Source organism: Nannobrachium achirus, assembly GCF_963921795.1.
Source record: "Nannobrachium achirus genome assembly, chromosome: 12".
In the NCBI taxonomy this organism is placed as follows: domain Eukaryota; kingdom Metazoa; phylum Chordata; class Actinopteri; order Myctophiformes; family Myctophidae; genus Nannobrachium; species Nannobrachium achirus.
This window is the reverse complement of record NC_137832.1, coordinates 35,647,533-35,664,254: the sequence shown is the minus strand read 5'-3', so window position 1 is coordinate 35,664,254 and position 16,722 is coordinate 35,647,533. Positions and strand designations below refer to the sequence as shown.

Genomic DNA, 16,722 nt, shown 5'->3' with positions numbered 1-16,722 from the left:
CCGACGTGACGTCGTCATATCCTGATTATCCTCTCAGCCATTAACTTCCGCTGTGCACATGTGTTTACTAACGAAGGGGGAAAAAATCATAAACTTGTCCGTATTCACGTTTATTAGAAATTAGATTTGCGCCAGATCAGCATAAATATGGGAAAATTAAATGTGGTGGTCCTGAGGTACTTGACACGAGACGACTTCCGTGTCCTCACAGCGGTAAGTGAGTACAGTAGGTTGACTCGGTTGGTCAGGCTAAATACTGTACTGAGCTCCAGTGTGTCTTGCGTGTCAGAGTAACATCTTTATCATTGTAGCTAGCTAAGTTACTTTGTATTGTATGCACTAGAATTAACCTAGTGACTAGATGAATCAGTCAGTCAGTGAAGTATTTTACTGATTTTTGATTGAATACTTCACAGTTTGAAAATATACTGTACAACTATACATCTCAACCATTGACTGCCCATACCTTTTTAACACAATCAGATTTTTTTCCTGATTGTATATTATGAGCTGCCAATGGTTGATTGATTGAAGAATGTATTAGAAGTTTGCAATAGAAAAAAAAGTACAGTTTCATGACCACACAAATCACTGGTACAAGGTCAACTAAATGGAGATCATAGAAAGCTCTACGGCTTATTTCCACAGGAACCAGGTTGAGGTTGCAAATCTAGATTCAACATTTAAAAGAATAAATCTAGAGTTGCAAGTTGCAGCTAACATTACAATAATACAAGTCATCATCCATCAACACTCGGTTGTACTCATAGCTGTCAGTTATTTACCGTACATAGTCGGTGGCAGATTACACTCAGTTCAAATATCTATTCCTCCTCCTCATGCAGGTTGAGATGGGGATGAAGAACCATGAGATTGTTCCAGTGAGTCTTGTGGCCTCTATCGCCAGCCTCAAACATGGAGGCTGCAACAAGATCCTCAGAGAGCTAGTGAAGCACAAACTTGTGGCTTATGAACGTAACAAAAGTAAGTAAATATCTCACATGTTGCAAGGTGAAGATTGTACATGTAGCCCAAAGTTCTTATGGAGTTTGTATTCATTTCAGTGGGGCAGGGCTACAGGCTGTGCTATGGAGGGTATGACTACCTAGCCCTGAAGACCTTTTGCTCAAGAGAAGCGTTGATCTCTGTGGGCAATCAGATGGGCGTGGGGAAAGAGTCAGGTAAAAACGCAAAACTAGAATGTACAACACATACAAACTCACCAACACAGATATTACATTTTGATGATTGTAGCTAGATTAGAGAACATTCTATATGACTTAATTGACATGTACTTATTCAAGTTCCTTAATGGGAAAGTGAACAAAAAGAGATGTCACACCACATTCATACATTTGTATAAAGTGAAACACCTAAATGTGCCAACAGAGCAAAGAGTTTATTATGCTAGTTTTCAGGTATAAATGTCATTTAGTCTACTCCTTGCAAACAACTACAATCTTGGACTGTATTGCTGTAAGTGCCAATGTATTTTTGATCAATTCATTAAGTTAAGAACAACCACAGACCCCCAAAAAACATGTACACAAATATGTTTTCTCACACATTTGATTACATCTCTATCCCTGTAGATATATACATTGTGGCTAGCCCAGAAGGGGACCAGTATGCCCTCAAGCTTCACAGATTGGGGCGAACGTCCTTCAGGAACCTGAAGAACAAGAGAGATTACCACAAACACAGGAAGAACATGTCCTGGCTTTACCTCTCTCGCCTCTCTGCCATGAAGGAGTTTGCCTACATGAAGGTATCTATAAATATGATAAATATCATGATTCATGATCCAACACAGTTAGCTGACTTTGGTACAAGACACCTTCCTGATGTTGGTTTATAAAATAATCTTTGTCCTGTCATTATTTCTCCCAGGCATTGTACGAACGTGGCTTTCCTGTACCCAAGCCTGTGGACTATAACAGACATGCTGTAGTGATGGAACTCATCAATGGATATCCACTGTGTGTAATAAGCCACTTGTCACTATAATTATTTTATGATTTTCTTCCCCCACCTCTTTGTCATTACTGTTTTCTTTCTCATGTATAAGAAATTAGATTGTATTATTGTACTGTATAAGTTGTGAATCCTTTGTGTTCTCTTATTTCTAGGGAGTAGAGGTTTGTGTTATGTACTTACCTTGTCATAATGTAACTAGTCCAATTGGCGTGATGTTGTTATTCGAAATAATTAATAATCCCAAAATTAGTCTCCTTGTGACTTAAATTGTACATTGAAACAACACTCAAAGGCACTTCATAAAACCCAGTACAGCATTTGTTTTTAATAAAAATGTCAACTTCATGCAAAAGCGAAATCAAAAGGAAGTAGATTTTTTTTTATTAAGTACAGTACAGTTATATATTGGCAGAATCGGCATTGTTTGTTTATGTCCAAAAAGAGAGTGATTTGGAGAGCTGTTTCACTGTACAATACAAGTCAACGAGGAGACTATTTTTGGATGATCGAATGGATATCTCACCAGTTGGACTTGTCACAGTATGATATGTAGTACACAACCCAAACCTCTAACAAAGTGCCCTTGTGCTTTAGGACCTGTTTTATAAAAGTACTATATAAATGAAGATTATTAATGTTGCTTTATCTTTTATTTTTTATTGAAATTGCATTTTTTGTCATATCTGCCAGATGTCAGATTCGTGAGCTTCAAGACCCATCTGCTCTCTACAATGAGGTCATGGAGCTGATAGTCAAGCTGGCCAATCATGGCCTGATCCATGGTGACTTTAATGAGTTCAACCTGATGGTGGATGACCAGGACCATGCCACCATGATTGACTTCCCTCAAATGGTGTCCACCTCACACATCAACGCTGAATGGTCAGTCCTCCTCTCTTCTCATACACTATTGTCGGTGTTATTGCCAATAACTTTGTGAGATGTACAGTATCTATGTTCTGGTTGTTGATTTCATTCATCTTTGCCATAGGTACTTTGACAGAGATGTAAAATGTGTCAGAGATTTCTTTCTGAGACGGTACAATTATGAGAGCGAGCTCTACCCAACCTTCAAAGACATCAGGTGACATCACACATCTATATTCAGCTGTCTTCTGTCTTATCAGTTTGTGTAGAAAAACAAAAAGTGTTGTGAAATTCAATCCAACTGACCCCAGGTATTACTATTCTGCATATTCCTGTAGGCGGTCTAGCTCTCTAGATGTGGAGATTTCAGCCAGTGGATTCACCAAAGATCTGGAGAGAGACGCCGCTTTGCTACACCCAGCAGGACCCGAGGAAGAGGAGGATGAGGAGGAAGACGATGAGGAGGAAAGCGAGGACAAGGAGGCAGGAGAAGAGGAAGGACAGATTGAACATGTGAACATGGAGGAATACAACCATGCGATGCTGGAGCTGGAAGGGCTGAAAGTCAGTGAGCCCCAGGCAGACTCTCGGAACGTGTCTGAACATCAGAATGAGTTAGAAGAAACCAGGGAAGAAGAACAAAATGATACTGGAACTGTATTCATTGCTGGAAGTGATGGAGAGGGAGAGATGCAGGAAGAGGAGAATGAAACAAAGGATGTTTGCCCGGAGCTTGTAGAACTTTCCACCTCCAATAGAGAGTTCAAACCATTCAGGTAATGTAATGATCTGTTGGAATATTACAATTAGAGCAAGGCCATCTGACAGTGCTTCTTATGTCTGGGTCCACATGGCTCTACTGAACAACGACCACTACTCAGTTCTAGTCATTTTGAACCTGTCCACACTCCACGTCATATTTTGCAAATTTAAGACTCTGTGTTTTGGCCTCTTATCCAAGCTCACTGAAACATAATTTTTAAAAAGGAATTTTAAAAAGGACTATTTCTTTAAAATCAGTTTCTGTAGAGGCATGTGGCCATGTTTTTGGACACACGTCGTCACAGCTCAATTTGTGCATGTGTATAATAATGGCAGATATTACCGGGTCATTATGTTTGGTCAGCACTGTTGGGACTAATTATACATTTATTACAACTTAACTTAGCATTGTTGCATGGACTGCACCACTTCTCTGGCAAGCAACGGCATCTGCTCTGCACCCAGTATTACTTAGTCCACATTCACGAGTCACGACAAGGACAAGTTTAAATTAAATTTAAGATACAGATAGTATTTTAATGCAGTGTAAATGTGGCATTATAATCCATACAATGAATAGATTTTATTTGTCACAAAATGTCCCACAATAAACCCAGTATTATATACCCAATATGTATTTTGGTGTGTTTCCCCTGCAGAGACTCAGACAGCCTTCTGCAAATAGCAGAACACAGACGGAAGAGAACAGACAGCGAGGCCACAACAGGCAGCGTAGCAAGCTGCTCTACCATACCACCGGTTTGTACATTTTCCTGTCTGATGCCTACAGATATGTCCAAAACTCACATGTTCCCCAGGTTCTGTGTTCCCTGCTTACAACCCTAACCTAACCTTCTTTGGGGGTAAACGGGGAACATTGAACCCGGGAAACATAGGGATGACCCCCAAATAGCTACAAATGATCTTGGGAGTTATGTGATAAACATGTATCATACCATGACACTTCCAGAAACAGAAAACGTACAATTATGTTCAAATCATCTGTAATGTTGAAGGAGGACTTCACCACTTTTCAACCTATCTTCATATAATTGGTCCTCACTAAAAAATAGCTTTTTTTTTTCCTCAGAGGAGGGCTGTGGGCAGGTCAGAAACCCATCGTCTTGTGACATCATCAATAGACCGTTTGTCAGCCTTCTGATTGGTCCCTGAGACTCCCTGACTGGCCAACCAGAAAAAAACATTCACTTTTTGCTATCGGGGGTGGAGTTTGTGCAGTGGAGAATGTTGAATGCGTCTTTCAAGAACTGTCCGCAGTGCGCGACACGGAGATCGGCCGGTACGGTGATAGCGACGGCAAGCGTCAAGCGATCTCGCTCATCATAACGAATAAGCTTCAACAAACTAGTTCACATGTACCTTATCAATGGTCTAAGAGTCACGATTGGGTACATATAATTTAAATGGGCAGAATTACGAAAAGCCAGCCTATTATGTGAGGAGAAACATTCTCTCTGTCCTCTTCCTAGTACCCAAGATGCAATGCGCTTCTCTTTCTATCTCTGATCCAGAGGATTAAACTAATTAAAACATTTATTTTTCGGGGGAAAACTACTGTTTTGCTATGTAATTACTGTACCTTTTTCTTCCCTTTTTATTAATATCACGTAGATGTGTTTTTTGTGGTACTTTATATAGCTGTAATGAGGCTATGAAGGGAAAAAAAATCCCATCCACTCCCACTATAAAAGAATCTGCAAAGAGGATTCTGTCCCACTGGGATTAAACAAATTAAAACATATATTTTCGGGTAAACCCCCTGTTTTGCAATGTAACTACTGTACCTTTGTCTTCCCTTTTTATTAATATCACCTAGGTGTTTTTCCTTTGGTACTTTATATAGCTGTAATGAGGCTATGAAGGGAAAAAAAATCCCATCCACTTCCACTATAAAAACAATCTGCCCAGGGTTAATGTCCCATCATAGTAACAGGGCAGAATGGGGCGGGATTTACAAAAGGGTTTATTGGGAATCCAAGCTAATAGAAACTGCTGGCTTTCTATTCCTGAAAAGTTGCAATGTTAAAGTGGAAGCCATTGTTCTCGCGATAATAACAATCTAAATATATTTTTCAAAAATATTGATATATATATTTATTTTTTGGAAAATGATGATGTCACAAGACGATGGATTCTGAACTTCCCACAGCTCTCCTAGGAGACTTGGACCGAGTAGATTTTTTTTGCTATTTTATCATGAACATTAGTGAGGACCTATTATATGAAGACAGGTTGAAAAGTGGTGAAGTCCTCCTTTAAGTACCAAATCCTTGTTTGGCTGGTTTATTTTGGTGCCTTTTTTAAGCAATATTCACCCCAATTATTTTCTTCTCAGGTGAAGTTACATTGCATCTTGGCATACTTAATACTTGAGAAAAACATAGTCTCCGCCAGGCAAATCATGAATGCAAGTCCGTGAAATTGGTCTTCTATAGCGCCAGCAGGAGGCCAATCTTTGCAAACATTGTTTTGTTTTGTTTTTTGTTTTGAGTATACAACATCATGTGTCATTATTATAATTAGACAGAATTTGTGAGAAATAAACCCAGATTATCTTTTATAGTAATTCAATTGTACTAAATGGGGGGTGAAAATATTCTAGGGTACTAGGGATAGCATAACCCCAGGACAAGGTGATACAGGGGCACAATTAATGTCAATAATAGAATTCAAAACAAACTGATATGCTTGCCTACAACTACAAGTGTAAAGAACTGCTTGGAAATGTCTGAAATTGCTACATTACCCCCCATTTAAACTGCAATGGGTGTCTGTGGTCTTTAATGTTGCTGATCTTATACATACATCGATTGTATATATACATCTTTGTTTGAATTACATCTTTTGTGATTGTATATTGTAGGAAGTTGTGCGCGAGAAGGTGCGAAGGCAGCTCAACAAGCAGCAGAAGGCAGCACAGAGGAGACGTCTGCAGAAGGGGGAGGCTAATCTAGTGACTGAAGCTAGGAGAGAGAACCAGGATAACATCAGGTCCAGTGTGGAGAGCGCCTCCTTCTGGGGATAAAGGGGACTGCAGCAGAGCAGATACTAAAGAAAAGAAAGTTGTCAACAGTGGCTGTGTTTGCCTGCATGCCCAGCTCCTCCGTTCCTTCACTTCCTATCTGGTGTACTGTAAACAACACATGATGGATTATTGGAATGAGGATATACCAACAAGAGACTCAGATATTATGTCAGTGATTAAAAAAACAAAACAAGCAAGATGAAGGACACAGCTGAAGACGACAAAGTCAAGTGTCTGTAAATCTCTGCAACCGAAGAAAATTAATCAATTTGGCATGCAGTTGACAGGGGTTAAAGTTCTCAGTCCTGGGGACTGATTTCAGTCTTGAGGATTCCATAGGGTCTGTTTCTGAGATCAGTGCAGATCTGCAAAAACATGAATAAATAAAATAGGGTCTGTTTCTGAGATCAGTGCAGATCTGCAAAAACAGGAATAAATAAAATAAGGGGGAGGTGTATCGATGGCCACGGCGTGAATGACAAAGTTGTCAAAAAGTCTAGTGATCTCCAAACTAAAAAGCAGTTATAATTTCAAGATATGAGTATTTGAATTTGCCAGACAAGCAATAGAATATACAACAGGACTTCAGAAGATATTTCTATAAAATAAAGCATCTTTGGCACACATACATTCAGTGAAAGCAGTTCAGAACTTCAGGAGAAAAATAAATACTAATAATATAATTATATATACACATGTGTGCGCTGCACATGCCATGTTTCAAGAAATCACATATTGGGACATGGTCTGAAAATACTTTCAGTCTCGTGATTCTTTTTGGCTTTAACCCCTGAGTTGACCAACAATTTTACACTGTGTAAAATTGTAAATAACAACTTGACATTCTAAATCAAGTTGTATAATTGATAATAAAGCCTTTGAAATATGAAACATTTAATTTGTAATGGTTTTCTTTTTACATCAAATGGAAATGCATGTAAAACATGCATCCCAAGTTCATGGTTAACTTCCTAAAGCCGAATTTATGCTTAGGTGATTTTTAAGCTTTTAATCGTTTTTCTAAAGCGTTTTATAAAAACTGTTATTTTCAGTAAGTGACTATAATGTATAAATGTATTTTAAACCTGACAGGATGATTGATGGGAGTTAAGATTTCGAACAAGAATACAAGTTCCTTCCATTGAGAGCGCTCATCTGTGGTACTAGGCTCTGGTTCAAAGGTGACCCAACAATCAGACAAGTGTCTGAATGGATAGCCACATCCGCCCTCTAGGCAACCAATGAACTGAATAGAGTCACACACAGATGGGCACAAACATATGTGGGAGCATACATGCTCATGGGACAACAATGTGTTCACCATAAGGTGCTGTTTGCTCCTGTTGGCCAGGAAATAGACACACCAATTTACCGTGCCTCACTGCGATACACACCATGAAGTGCATATAATGTGAAGGACTTGGGGGGCAAAGAGACCACTCCTTTCTCAGCATTTAGTTCATTGGGAATGGGAATTCAGAACGGAACAATAGCCATTCATACAAGGAGCCTGAATGGAGCTCAGACCCTGGATCTGATGGCCTCAGAACTAGGGTTTCAAGTCAACAGCATGGCTCCATTCCGGCCCCCCAAGCCATCATCTCTCACACACCCCATATTCAGACACAGTCATTGTCAGTCACTTGTTGGATGTCTGGATGCTGAATATATTCTGTGTGAAAAAAGTTTCACCCAGGCTGGACTTGGGTGCACATTTTCTTGTTATTGTCAAAGGGTAAGGTCTGTGGCTCAACTGAGCGAGTTTGTGTGTGTCTTTAACTGCCTGACTGTTCAGGGATTAGCCAGCTGCACAGCCTGAGGGGAGGGGTACAGCATTCCAGTGCCAGACCTTTGAGCGTGTGTGTGAGAGAGTGAGTCTGTGCATATATGCGCGCAAACTTGTGTGTAGAAAGAGTGAGGGGCCCTCTGAGTTAATTGGCAGTGCGGGTGACAAAGGTGGTCTGCTTCAGAGGAGAAAGCCTAGGGAGATGTTCACACAAGGGAGGAGGGGAGAAGGAGAGAGGGAGTTCTGGAGGGGAGAAAGGGAGAGTGAAGGGGCATTAGGATTTCAGGTTTGTTCCTTGTGGTGTTCCCGCCCGGAGCTGTTTTGACGATGATTTTTTCATGGTTGTGTTTAAGCTGCAACTACTCTTACTTTGATAAAGCATGTGTAAACTATACTGGATGAAGTCTGTGAAAAAGCTGCTCTGAGCGTATTTGGTGAAACTTGGGGGTGAGCACTGGATGTTGAAGAATGAGTAGAGAGTACATGCTGGAGTCAATGATGTCACACCTGACAGAGAGGGAGATTGACACCGACCTCAAAGACTGTAAGTAAATAAATAATACAAATAGTATTATATATAATAAGAATACAATAAGAGTTGCAACTTAAAATGGAAACACTTTGACCAATATCGTGATAAATATATCGTTTTTGTTTTTTTTGCAGGTGTGTATTGTGCCAAACGGAGCTTCATTTTAAGCGTTAATTATCCTGTACAGGCAAAGGCAAACTACTCATAGCTTGTATGATGATTTGTTACATTGCCTGTCATGTGCGATACATGAGCTTTACAATAGTCAATTCTCTTTCCCACTCTGAGGGCCACAGGAAGCTGCTAAATCTTTTTGGAAGGTCAGAAACTCTGGAAGTGCTGATCTGTGCAGCCTCGTGACAGGGTGGTACCAGTACCTAATTCCACTTAAATAAACCATGTCTGGTAATGTTAATTTTATAGTTTAAAGAATGATTGTTTGACTTTCATATATAAACAGTTATAACACAGTCATGCACTCATGCCTGCAGGTGGATTTCTCTGTAGAAAGAACTGTGTTCATATAGTGTCATAGAAGAGGCTTAAAATTCCTTTCATCACCAGTACAACAATACCCTCGATGCACTCTGTGTCTGATTAAAATTAATTAATCACATACTGTATATTGCAATAGCGCTGTGCACTTCATTCCATTATGAGAAGAAACCCACATGAACTCTGCATATGTTTGGCTCAAATCTTTTCAAAATTCATATCTCATTTGCTGTTGTGGTGATGCATGCTTTCATTACTGAATGTAAACAAGTTAAATAACCTCTTGAATTTCAGATATCCAGATACTTCATAGTATGATCGTGTTGCTCCCTGAAAATACGATGGGCCACAGTCATGCAACGAAGTATAGAATATGTTCGGCTTAACAGCCATAACCTTTGTTTTCTATCCAGTGAATGTGGTGGCCATGCTCCATCACTTCTGGGAGCAGAAGCAGGTGGGCCAGCTGAACAGATCATCCAGTGAATCCCAGGGTTCTGTGATGGATTCAGCCTGCCAGTCAGACAGCTTGTTGCTGTATGAATCTGCCCCTACTCCTGGGCCGCCCTATGTCTGCTATGTCACCCTACCTGGAGGAAGCTGCTTTGGAAACTACAAGGTGTGTCCTTTTGGAATTTCCTGAAAGAATGTCTTTTCACAACGACACTCTTGATCCTTGTAGAGCTGCTACATTATATATCACATACTACTTACGTAGTACTTACCACATGCAGGTAGTCCAACAGGAACACACACACACACACACACACACACACACACACACACACACACACATTTATTTTAATATTTGCCTTATGATGCATGATGCAATTAATTTGACAGTGACATAGCTCTGTTTACACAATGTTGTACCCCCTCCAACTGTATTATTTTCCCGTTTTTTAACTGTCTTTATTATATTTTGACACTTAATTGCTTTGGCAATGTAGACGTATGTTTTCTCATGCTAATAAAGCTCCTTTGAATTGAATTAAATTGATATTTGCTATTAATAAATGGGATAGATGTGTGTCCCCAGGTCAGACCAGGCATGTGATTGGTTATACCTGACTGGCTCTGAGGTTAATCTGATTGATTAATTAATTTCTCATATCATGATCAGCTCTCATGCAGTCACCCACATTGTTGTCGAGTTGGCGTTTCAGACATTTAAACTCAACAACAGACACGAAAGGTGTTTTGTGAAGTGAATGAGATAACAATCTTTTCCCTCATTTTCATCTCTTCCTTTATATTCCTCCGTCTCTCCATTTGTAGGTGTGTGAGACTCAGGCAGAGGCCCGTAGAGATGCTGCTCGCGTGGCTTTGATGAACTCCCTGGTAAACGAGCTACCATCACGGCGTATCACCTCTCAGTTTATCAGTCAGAGCCTGTGTCAGGCCTCCACAGACAGTGCTGTGAGTGTCAGCTAATGCAAACTGAATTGTTTAAACTGAATGTTAGTCCTGCTGTAAATAAGAAAGATATAACATGTATGATCCTGATTAATAATATCTTCTGCTTTTCACTATGCTTCTAGGCTTCTATAGAAGACGCATGTGACCCAAGCACCAGCATAGGAACCTACAGTCTGCTACTAAGCACCTACATGGGTCGGACCATGCTTCAGTTCCAGGTAGAACATGATTGTTATGTTGCATGCAAGCTCCTATTTGCCTCTTATCTATTTTCTCAAATCAGAAATGTGTGGTAAATATGAACTTCCAATGTACTTCAAAAAAGACTTTGTGGAGGAGGGCAAGAAATGATGCTCATTTCTTTGCCCATATGGTCATGCCCATATATGGGCATAGTGGTCGGACAGAGTTAATACAGGGGGTCCTCCAAATCTTTGAGTGATAGAAACTTTTTTTCCTCCTTTTTTATATTAACCAATTGAACCCTAGCATCCATATTCTGAGAACATTAGCCAAAAATAGCAGATCTACAAGCTCACAACGCCTTGCGCTGCGAGGCGTTGTGAGCTTCAGTAGATCGTCTATTTTTGGCAAATAGCTTTGGTGTAAAGGTCAAGTGTATTGATCATTGACGGTTCAAGTGGTTAAATATCTGAAAACACACATTGACATTAATCCAAAATACACTGATGATTGTGCTGTCAAACGATGAAACTATATAGAATCTATGAAAAGGTTGTGGGAGTCCCTGCTTCATCTCTCTCTCAACTGAGGGGTCCCTGGCCTGAAAACATTGAAGACCCCTGGTGTAAACCTCTCCATTCCTTCATGTATTCCTTCTGTCAGAGGGTCTTGGTGTCAGACCTCTAGCTGTGGAAGGTGGTATGAAACACCTCATATTTCTACCTCCGTGTAGCAGCAGGAGGGTTATTACTAGGAGGAAATGGCATCATTATCATTCCTGTGAAAGCGGAACATGTAGAGATGAAAAGGTTCCAAGTAATTCTCTCTCTCTCTCTCTCTCTCTCTCTCTCTCTCTCTCTCTCTCTCTCTCTCTCTCTCTCTCTCTCTCTCTGTCTGTCTGTTTTTCTCTGTCTGTCACTCACTCACTCACTCACTCACTCACTCACTCACTCACTCACTCACTCAATCACTCACGCACGCGCACACGCACGCACGCACGCACACACACAAACACAAACACTATTGTGAACATATAAACATGGTAATGTCACAGCACTTTGGGACGCAATACATTTTTCTTTAAATGGAGCCTATCAGTCTGTGAGCATGTTTTCCATTTTGTTTAGTCTATTACTTTTCGCTCAACACCTGCCCAACACACGGTATGGATGTGCATGACACGTCTTAGCTTTCTTTTGACATACTGTATATACATGCGCCTACACTAATAAGTACATACATGTTCATGCTTACTTACCTTTGAGTGTGGAAACCTATTCCTAACCATAGCCTACATGTTGTGTGTGTACCCAGACCCACACAGGCACACACATATGCACCTGCGTGTTCAGTAGTTAGTACATGAGTTACACCTGCACTTGTGCTGTATACACTGTTCATGTTCATATGCAGACAGGTTCACAGGCTTTGTGAGACAACCCAGTGGAACAGAATTGCTGACACCACAATATAACATCACTGCTGTAGGTGCCAGACAGTTTGGTAAACAAAGAGTCAAACAGGCAGGATCCTAAACAGACAAGGACAAGTACTGCTGTACCGGCTGAAAACACTGAGTGGTACTATAGCATCAGAGGTGGGTAGAGTAGCCAAAAAAGTAAGAAAGTATCTAGTGAATAAACTTGAATTGAATGAATATTCACTGAATTACTTCACACAGGTCATTTACATTCCAGAAATATAATATTATAAATGCTTGTCCAATTGAAATAAACAAAATATAAAATAGACAATGTGAAAAATCTAATATGGCTGACTTTAAATAAAACAATGCAAAGTAATCATTTCAAGAGAGAGGGAGACAAAGAAAGCAGTGCATAATGTCCCTATTGTTTAGTCTGTCCACTCATTCTTCTGTGTGTGTAACCTTGTGTCACCTACTGGCACGGAGATATTCGTTGTGGTGTGACTGGCTACCTTTGATTGGTGAAACTGAGTCATGTAACAGAGCCAGCAAATACTACCAGTCAGCCTCTTTGTTTGAAGACCATCTGAGAAAATTAAATAAATAACAAAATCAGAATGTGCAAATTGTGCATTTAATAAAAATGTGCACAAATAAAAGTATCAAGTATGAATGTAGCCAAATAATTTTGTCCCAAATGTAAAGGAGTAAAAGTATGCTTTTCTTCTCAAATATACTTGGGAAAAAGTTACTAAAGTATGTTGTATTAAAACTACTGTTACTACTGTTACTGATGTAACTGAGTAAATATAACGTGTTACCAACCACTTCTGGGTAGCATGTACACAGAGGACTTTAACCTCAGACAATAAACGTGTCACATGTTCCATCTGTATCTGATTAGGTTAATCCATGTTAATCTTTAGCCTGTCTCTGTTTAACTCTGTAATAAATCATCTCTAACAGACGACAGCCGTTCAGCCAGACAGAGTGGACTCTAAGTCAAAGATAAGGCCTACCTGTTGCAGTAAGATGTAGAATATATTGTAAAGTAAACAGTCTGGATATGGCTTCAAGAAATGTACTCATAAATTACTCAATTCCTAATCTCTCAAGACTGATTCAGAGCTCTGATTCAAGAGATTTTTTTAAAAAATTATATCACAGATGGGTTCCCAGACTGGATGTTTGAGTTCAGAATCCAAATTACTCATGCTGTCAAACAAAACAATTACAATATAATTTCTCTTTGTCCCACTTCTCTCAAATCCTGTCTCTGTAGGAAATGATGACTGTGTTCCAGTTGCTGCATTGGAATGGGACACTTAAAGCTCTGAGGGAGAGGCAATGCTCTCGACAGGTACCATTGTCAGCTCCATTCAACACTTCTTTAACCACTTTCAACCTGGCTTCCCTGTAGTCTTGGCAATGTTTCAAGAGTCTTCTCAAATGAAATAATAAACATGTGAAAATAGCAGATCTACAGTACAAGCTCACAACTGAGCTTATAAATTGCTGTTGTTGCATAACACCGACGTACAATGATGTATAAATCTGGACTTAAGGGGTTAACTCATCAGGCTGAATATCTATGCCAATTATAATACTCTATCCCAGTGGTTCTCAAAGTGGGGTCCAGGGTTCCTTTAGGGGGTTCCAAATGGACCCTTACAGGTCTGTTATACTCTGAGAGCGTACAAATGGACCAGCTCCATTTGGTTCCATTTTGTATACTCTCAGAGTTATGGGGGCCCTTAAAATGAAAAGGTTTGGGAACCACTGCTATATTCCTTCACAAAGCATTTAACTTTATTTTCTCTGCAACATGATTGGCCATTTCTCCTCTTCCTCAGAGTGTGATTGCCTATTACTCCCAACGAGGACTTGACGAGTACATGCGTAGCAGCATGGCTCTGGACTGGATGGGACGGGAGCAGAGGTCGCCTGGGCGACTAGGGGAGGAACTGCAAGTGGCACAAAGGGAGCTGGTGTTGGCCCGGCGTCAAGGCACCGAGCTCCGCTTCTACAAGGAGAAAACTGAGATCCTCACCTTGGCTCTGAGCCAGGCATTCATACACCAGACACACGTGCACCTAAGTCAACCTCCGAGTCCCATATATCATTATGAGCAACATCCTTACCAGCAATTATCATGCCAGGACACACTGACCCCACCCTGCAGTCCCTCACCAACCCTCCATGAAAGCACGAGGCACACAGTCCGTCCACCCTCTGGAAAGCCAAAACTATTGCCTTCTCACAGTCCTGCACCCAGCCCAAAGCAAACCCATGTGCCTTTTATCAATCCTGAATAGAGTGACACAGGATATGTTTGAAAATTCAGCCAAAAGGCCTCCAACTGCTACTGGACTGGACTGTTTTTTGTTTTGTTTTGGATCGAACAGCAACCAGAACACAACTTATCCTACAAACCAGAACAATACTGACTGACTGTCTGTGTCCCAAACTAGTTTAGAGTTCTGACCAGGGCTAGTCATATTATACTTGGGGGTGGGTATGTAAATGGTGCATAAAAAAAAAGGTGCCCACACATTCATACACCGATGGCATGGCAGACGAAACCATGCAAGGCACCAACCTGCTCACCGGAAAGAACTAGGGGTTCACTTCAGAGTCTTGCTCAAGGACTCTTCTACACCAACTCTGGGGGAGGCCGGGATCGAACTGGGAACCCTTCGGGAACCCTCCGTGTTCTGATGACGGTTTCTCTACCCCTGAGCCACTGCCACCCCATGTAAGAGGGTCTCTTGGGAATGTGACATGGTCATTACACACACATTTCTGCGATTATCTATAGATAGCGTCTGAATAGACTGCTTTGTTAATATCTGGTGTCTAAGTAGCCAGGTTTTGAGAAAATGTATATCCTATAATATCCCTAAGTGGATAAATTGCTCTGACTCAAGAAGGATAAACCTGGTTTATATACTCCCGACAGCGTAAAATGAAAATTGTTGATACGTACAGGCTGATCAATAAATGATCATATCATGGGCAGCTGTTTAAATTGGTTTTAAAGGGAAAATGTATTTTACATTGTAAATAAATGTTTTGTTTTCTTACTCACAATTTGTTTGTGTACTTCTTATTATAATCATTAGAATTAGAATTTATAAACCATTGCTAATAGGTAAAATTTGTATAAAAAATATATATTTATAGCCTACTACTTGCTTTTGTTTGATATAACTAGCCCTTACCCGTTCAAAGATATGAGCTCCAAAATGATGTGCAGTGTGTGGGTTATGGTATGTGCACTGTGCATACAGTAGGCTATATGAGGGATGGAAAGTAACTTTAACTGGTGCTTGCATGATAATATGTAGGAGCATCAATGTAAGAAATACCCGTTTCGTTTAATGGCTAACCCCCACCCCCCCCCCCCCCCCCCCCAGCCCGCCCGCCCGCCCACACACCCGCCTGCCTGCACACACACACACACACACACACACACACACACACAGAGAGAGAGCTGGTTAAACATGTTGCCTCATGCTAGATGCAGAATAGATGTGCCTCATGCTAGATGCAGAATAGATAGTAGATACACCATAAAAATGCTAATATACAGTATATGATTTGTGAAAGTGACAAACGGGCTTCACAGTTATGTTAGGTGTGTTCATATGCTAATGTTGATGCGATTTCAGATCAATTGCTCCAGCCACTGAGGAGAAACGCTGTTTCAGACAGACAGACACTCACTCAGACATTCGCAAAATTATAGTATAGATAGCCTGCCATTTTTTTTGCACAAACAAAATACTGCATTTAACTGAATAACACCAGTAGGCTATATCAATATGGTTTTTTTTAAGTGGCCCTCACACAGTCACACTTTCAAACGTTTCAGTCATTTGACATCGCACATAACATTGTGACTTAATTTGATTTGTCCAAATTGTTATGATCATAGACTGTAAGGTTGATAATATGTGACAAGTAGGCCAACTGGGTTTCTTTTGCTCACATATAGTTTGAGCCTTCTGCCGTTCCGTAATGAGGTGGAGTAGTCACCAGTGTTGCCAGATTTTGTGAGAGATATAAGCAACCAGGGTCCAGGAAAACAAGCTCAAAAGCAGTGACTGGGCAATGGGACGCCGTGAGCTGTGGAATATTTGGAATATTACACTGAAACATTTAGTCCAGTTCTATTTGTCCAAAAATGAAGGTTCGTTCAAATTTTCTGGAGATTAGGAAAACTATAC

The 16,722-nt window shown here is 40.4% G+C and overlaps 2 protein-coding genes across 3 annotated transcripts; both read left to right on the top strand.

Annotated features, from left to right (window-relative positions):
* Positions 1-51: 51 nt before the first annotated feature.
* On the top strand, positions 52-7,521 carry riok2 (RIO kinase 2 (yeast)). 2 transcript variants are annotated; one of them, XM_080738033.1, is made up of 10 exons: positions 52-213; positions 846-984; positions 1,065-1,181; positions 1,593-1,768; positions 1,891-1,979; positions 2,668-2,859; positions 2,969-3,061; positions 3,183-3,620; positions 4,266-4,365; positions 6,491-7,521. In XM_080738033.1, the coding sequence occupies exons 1-10, from the start codon at positions 148-150 to the stop codon at positions 6,650-6,652; spliced, it is 1,572 nt and encodes a 523-aa protein (XP_080594159.1). In that variant the 5' UTR covers positions 52-147; the 3' UTR covers positions 6,653-7,521. The 2 variants fall into 2 exon arrangements, with proteins under 2 accessions (XP_080594159.1, XP_080594160.1); XM_080738034.1 differs by lacking the exon at positions 6,491-7,521 and adding an exon at positions 4,697-5,068.
* Positions 7,522-8,906: 1,385 nt separating this feature from the next.
* Positions 8,907-15,157, top strand: LOC308295556 (protein limb expression 1 homolog; the record flags this gene model as incomplete). Its single annotated transcript, XM_080738608.1, has 6 exons — positions 8,907-8,982; positions 9,879-10,084; positions 10,744-10,884; positions 11,007-11,102; positions 13,776-13,853; positions 14,347-15,157. The coding sequence occupies 6 exons, from the start codon at positions 8,907-8,909 to the stop codon at positions 14,806-14,808; spliced, it is 1,059 nt and encodes a 352-aa protein (XP_080594734.1). The 3' UTR covers positions 14,809-15,157.
* Positions 15,158-16,722: the final 1,565 nt, after the last annotated feature.

Coding starts and splice junctions, on each gene's coding strand:
- riok2 (XM_080738033.1), top strand. CDS start 148: ATGGGAAAATTAAATGTGGTGGTCCTGAGGTACTTGACACGAGACGAC. Junction 1,769..1,890: donor AGGAGTTTGCCTACATGAAG/GTATCTATAAAT, acceptor TATTTCTCCCAG/GCATTGTACGAACGTGGCTT. Junction 3,062..3,182: donor CCAACCTTCAAAGACATCAG/GTGACATCACAC, acceptor ATATTCCTGTAG/GCGGTCTAGCTCTCTAGATG.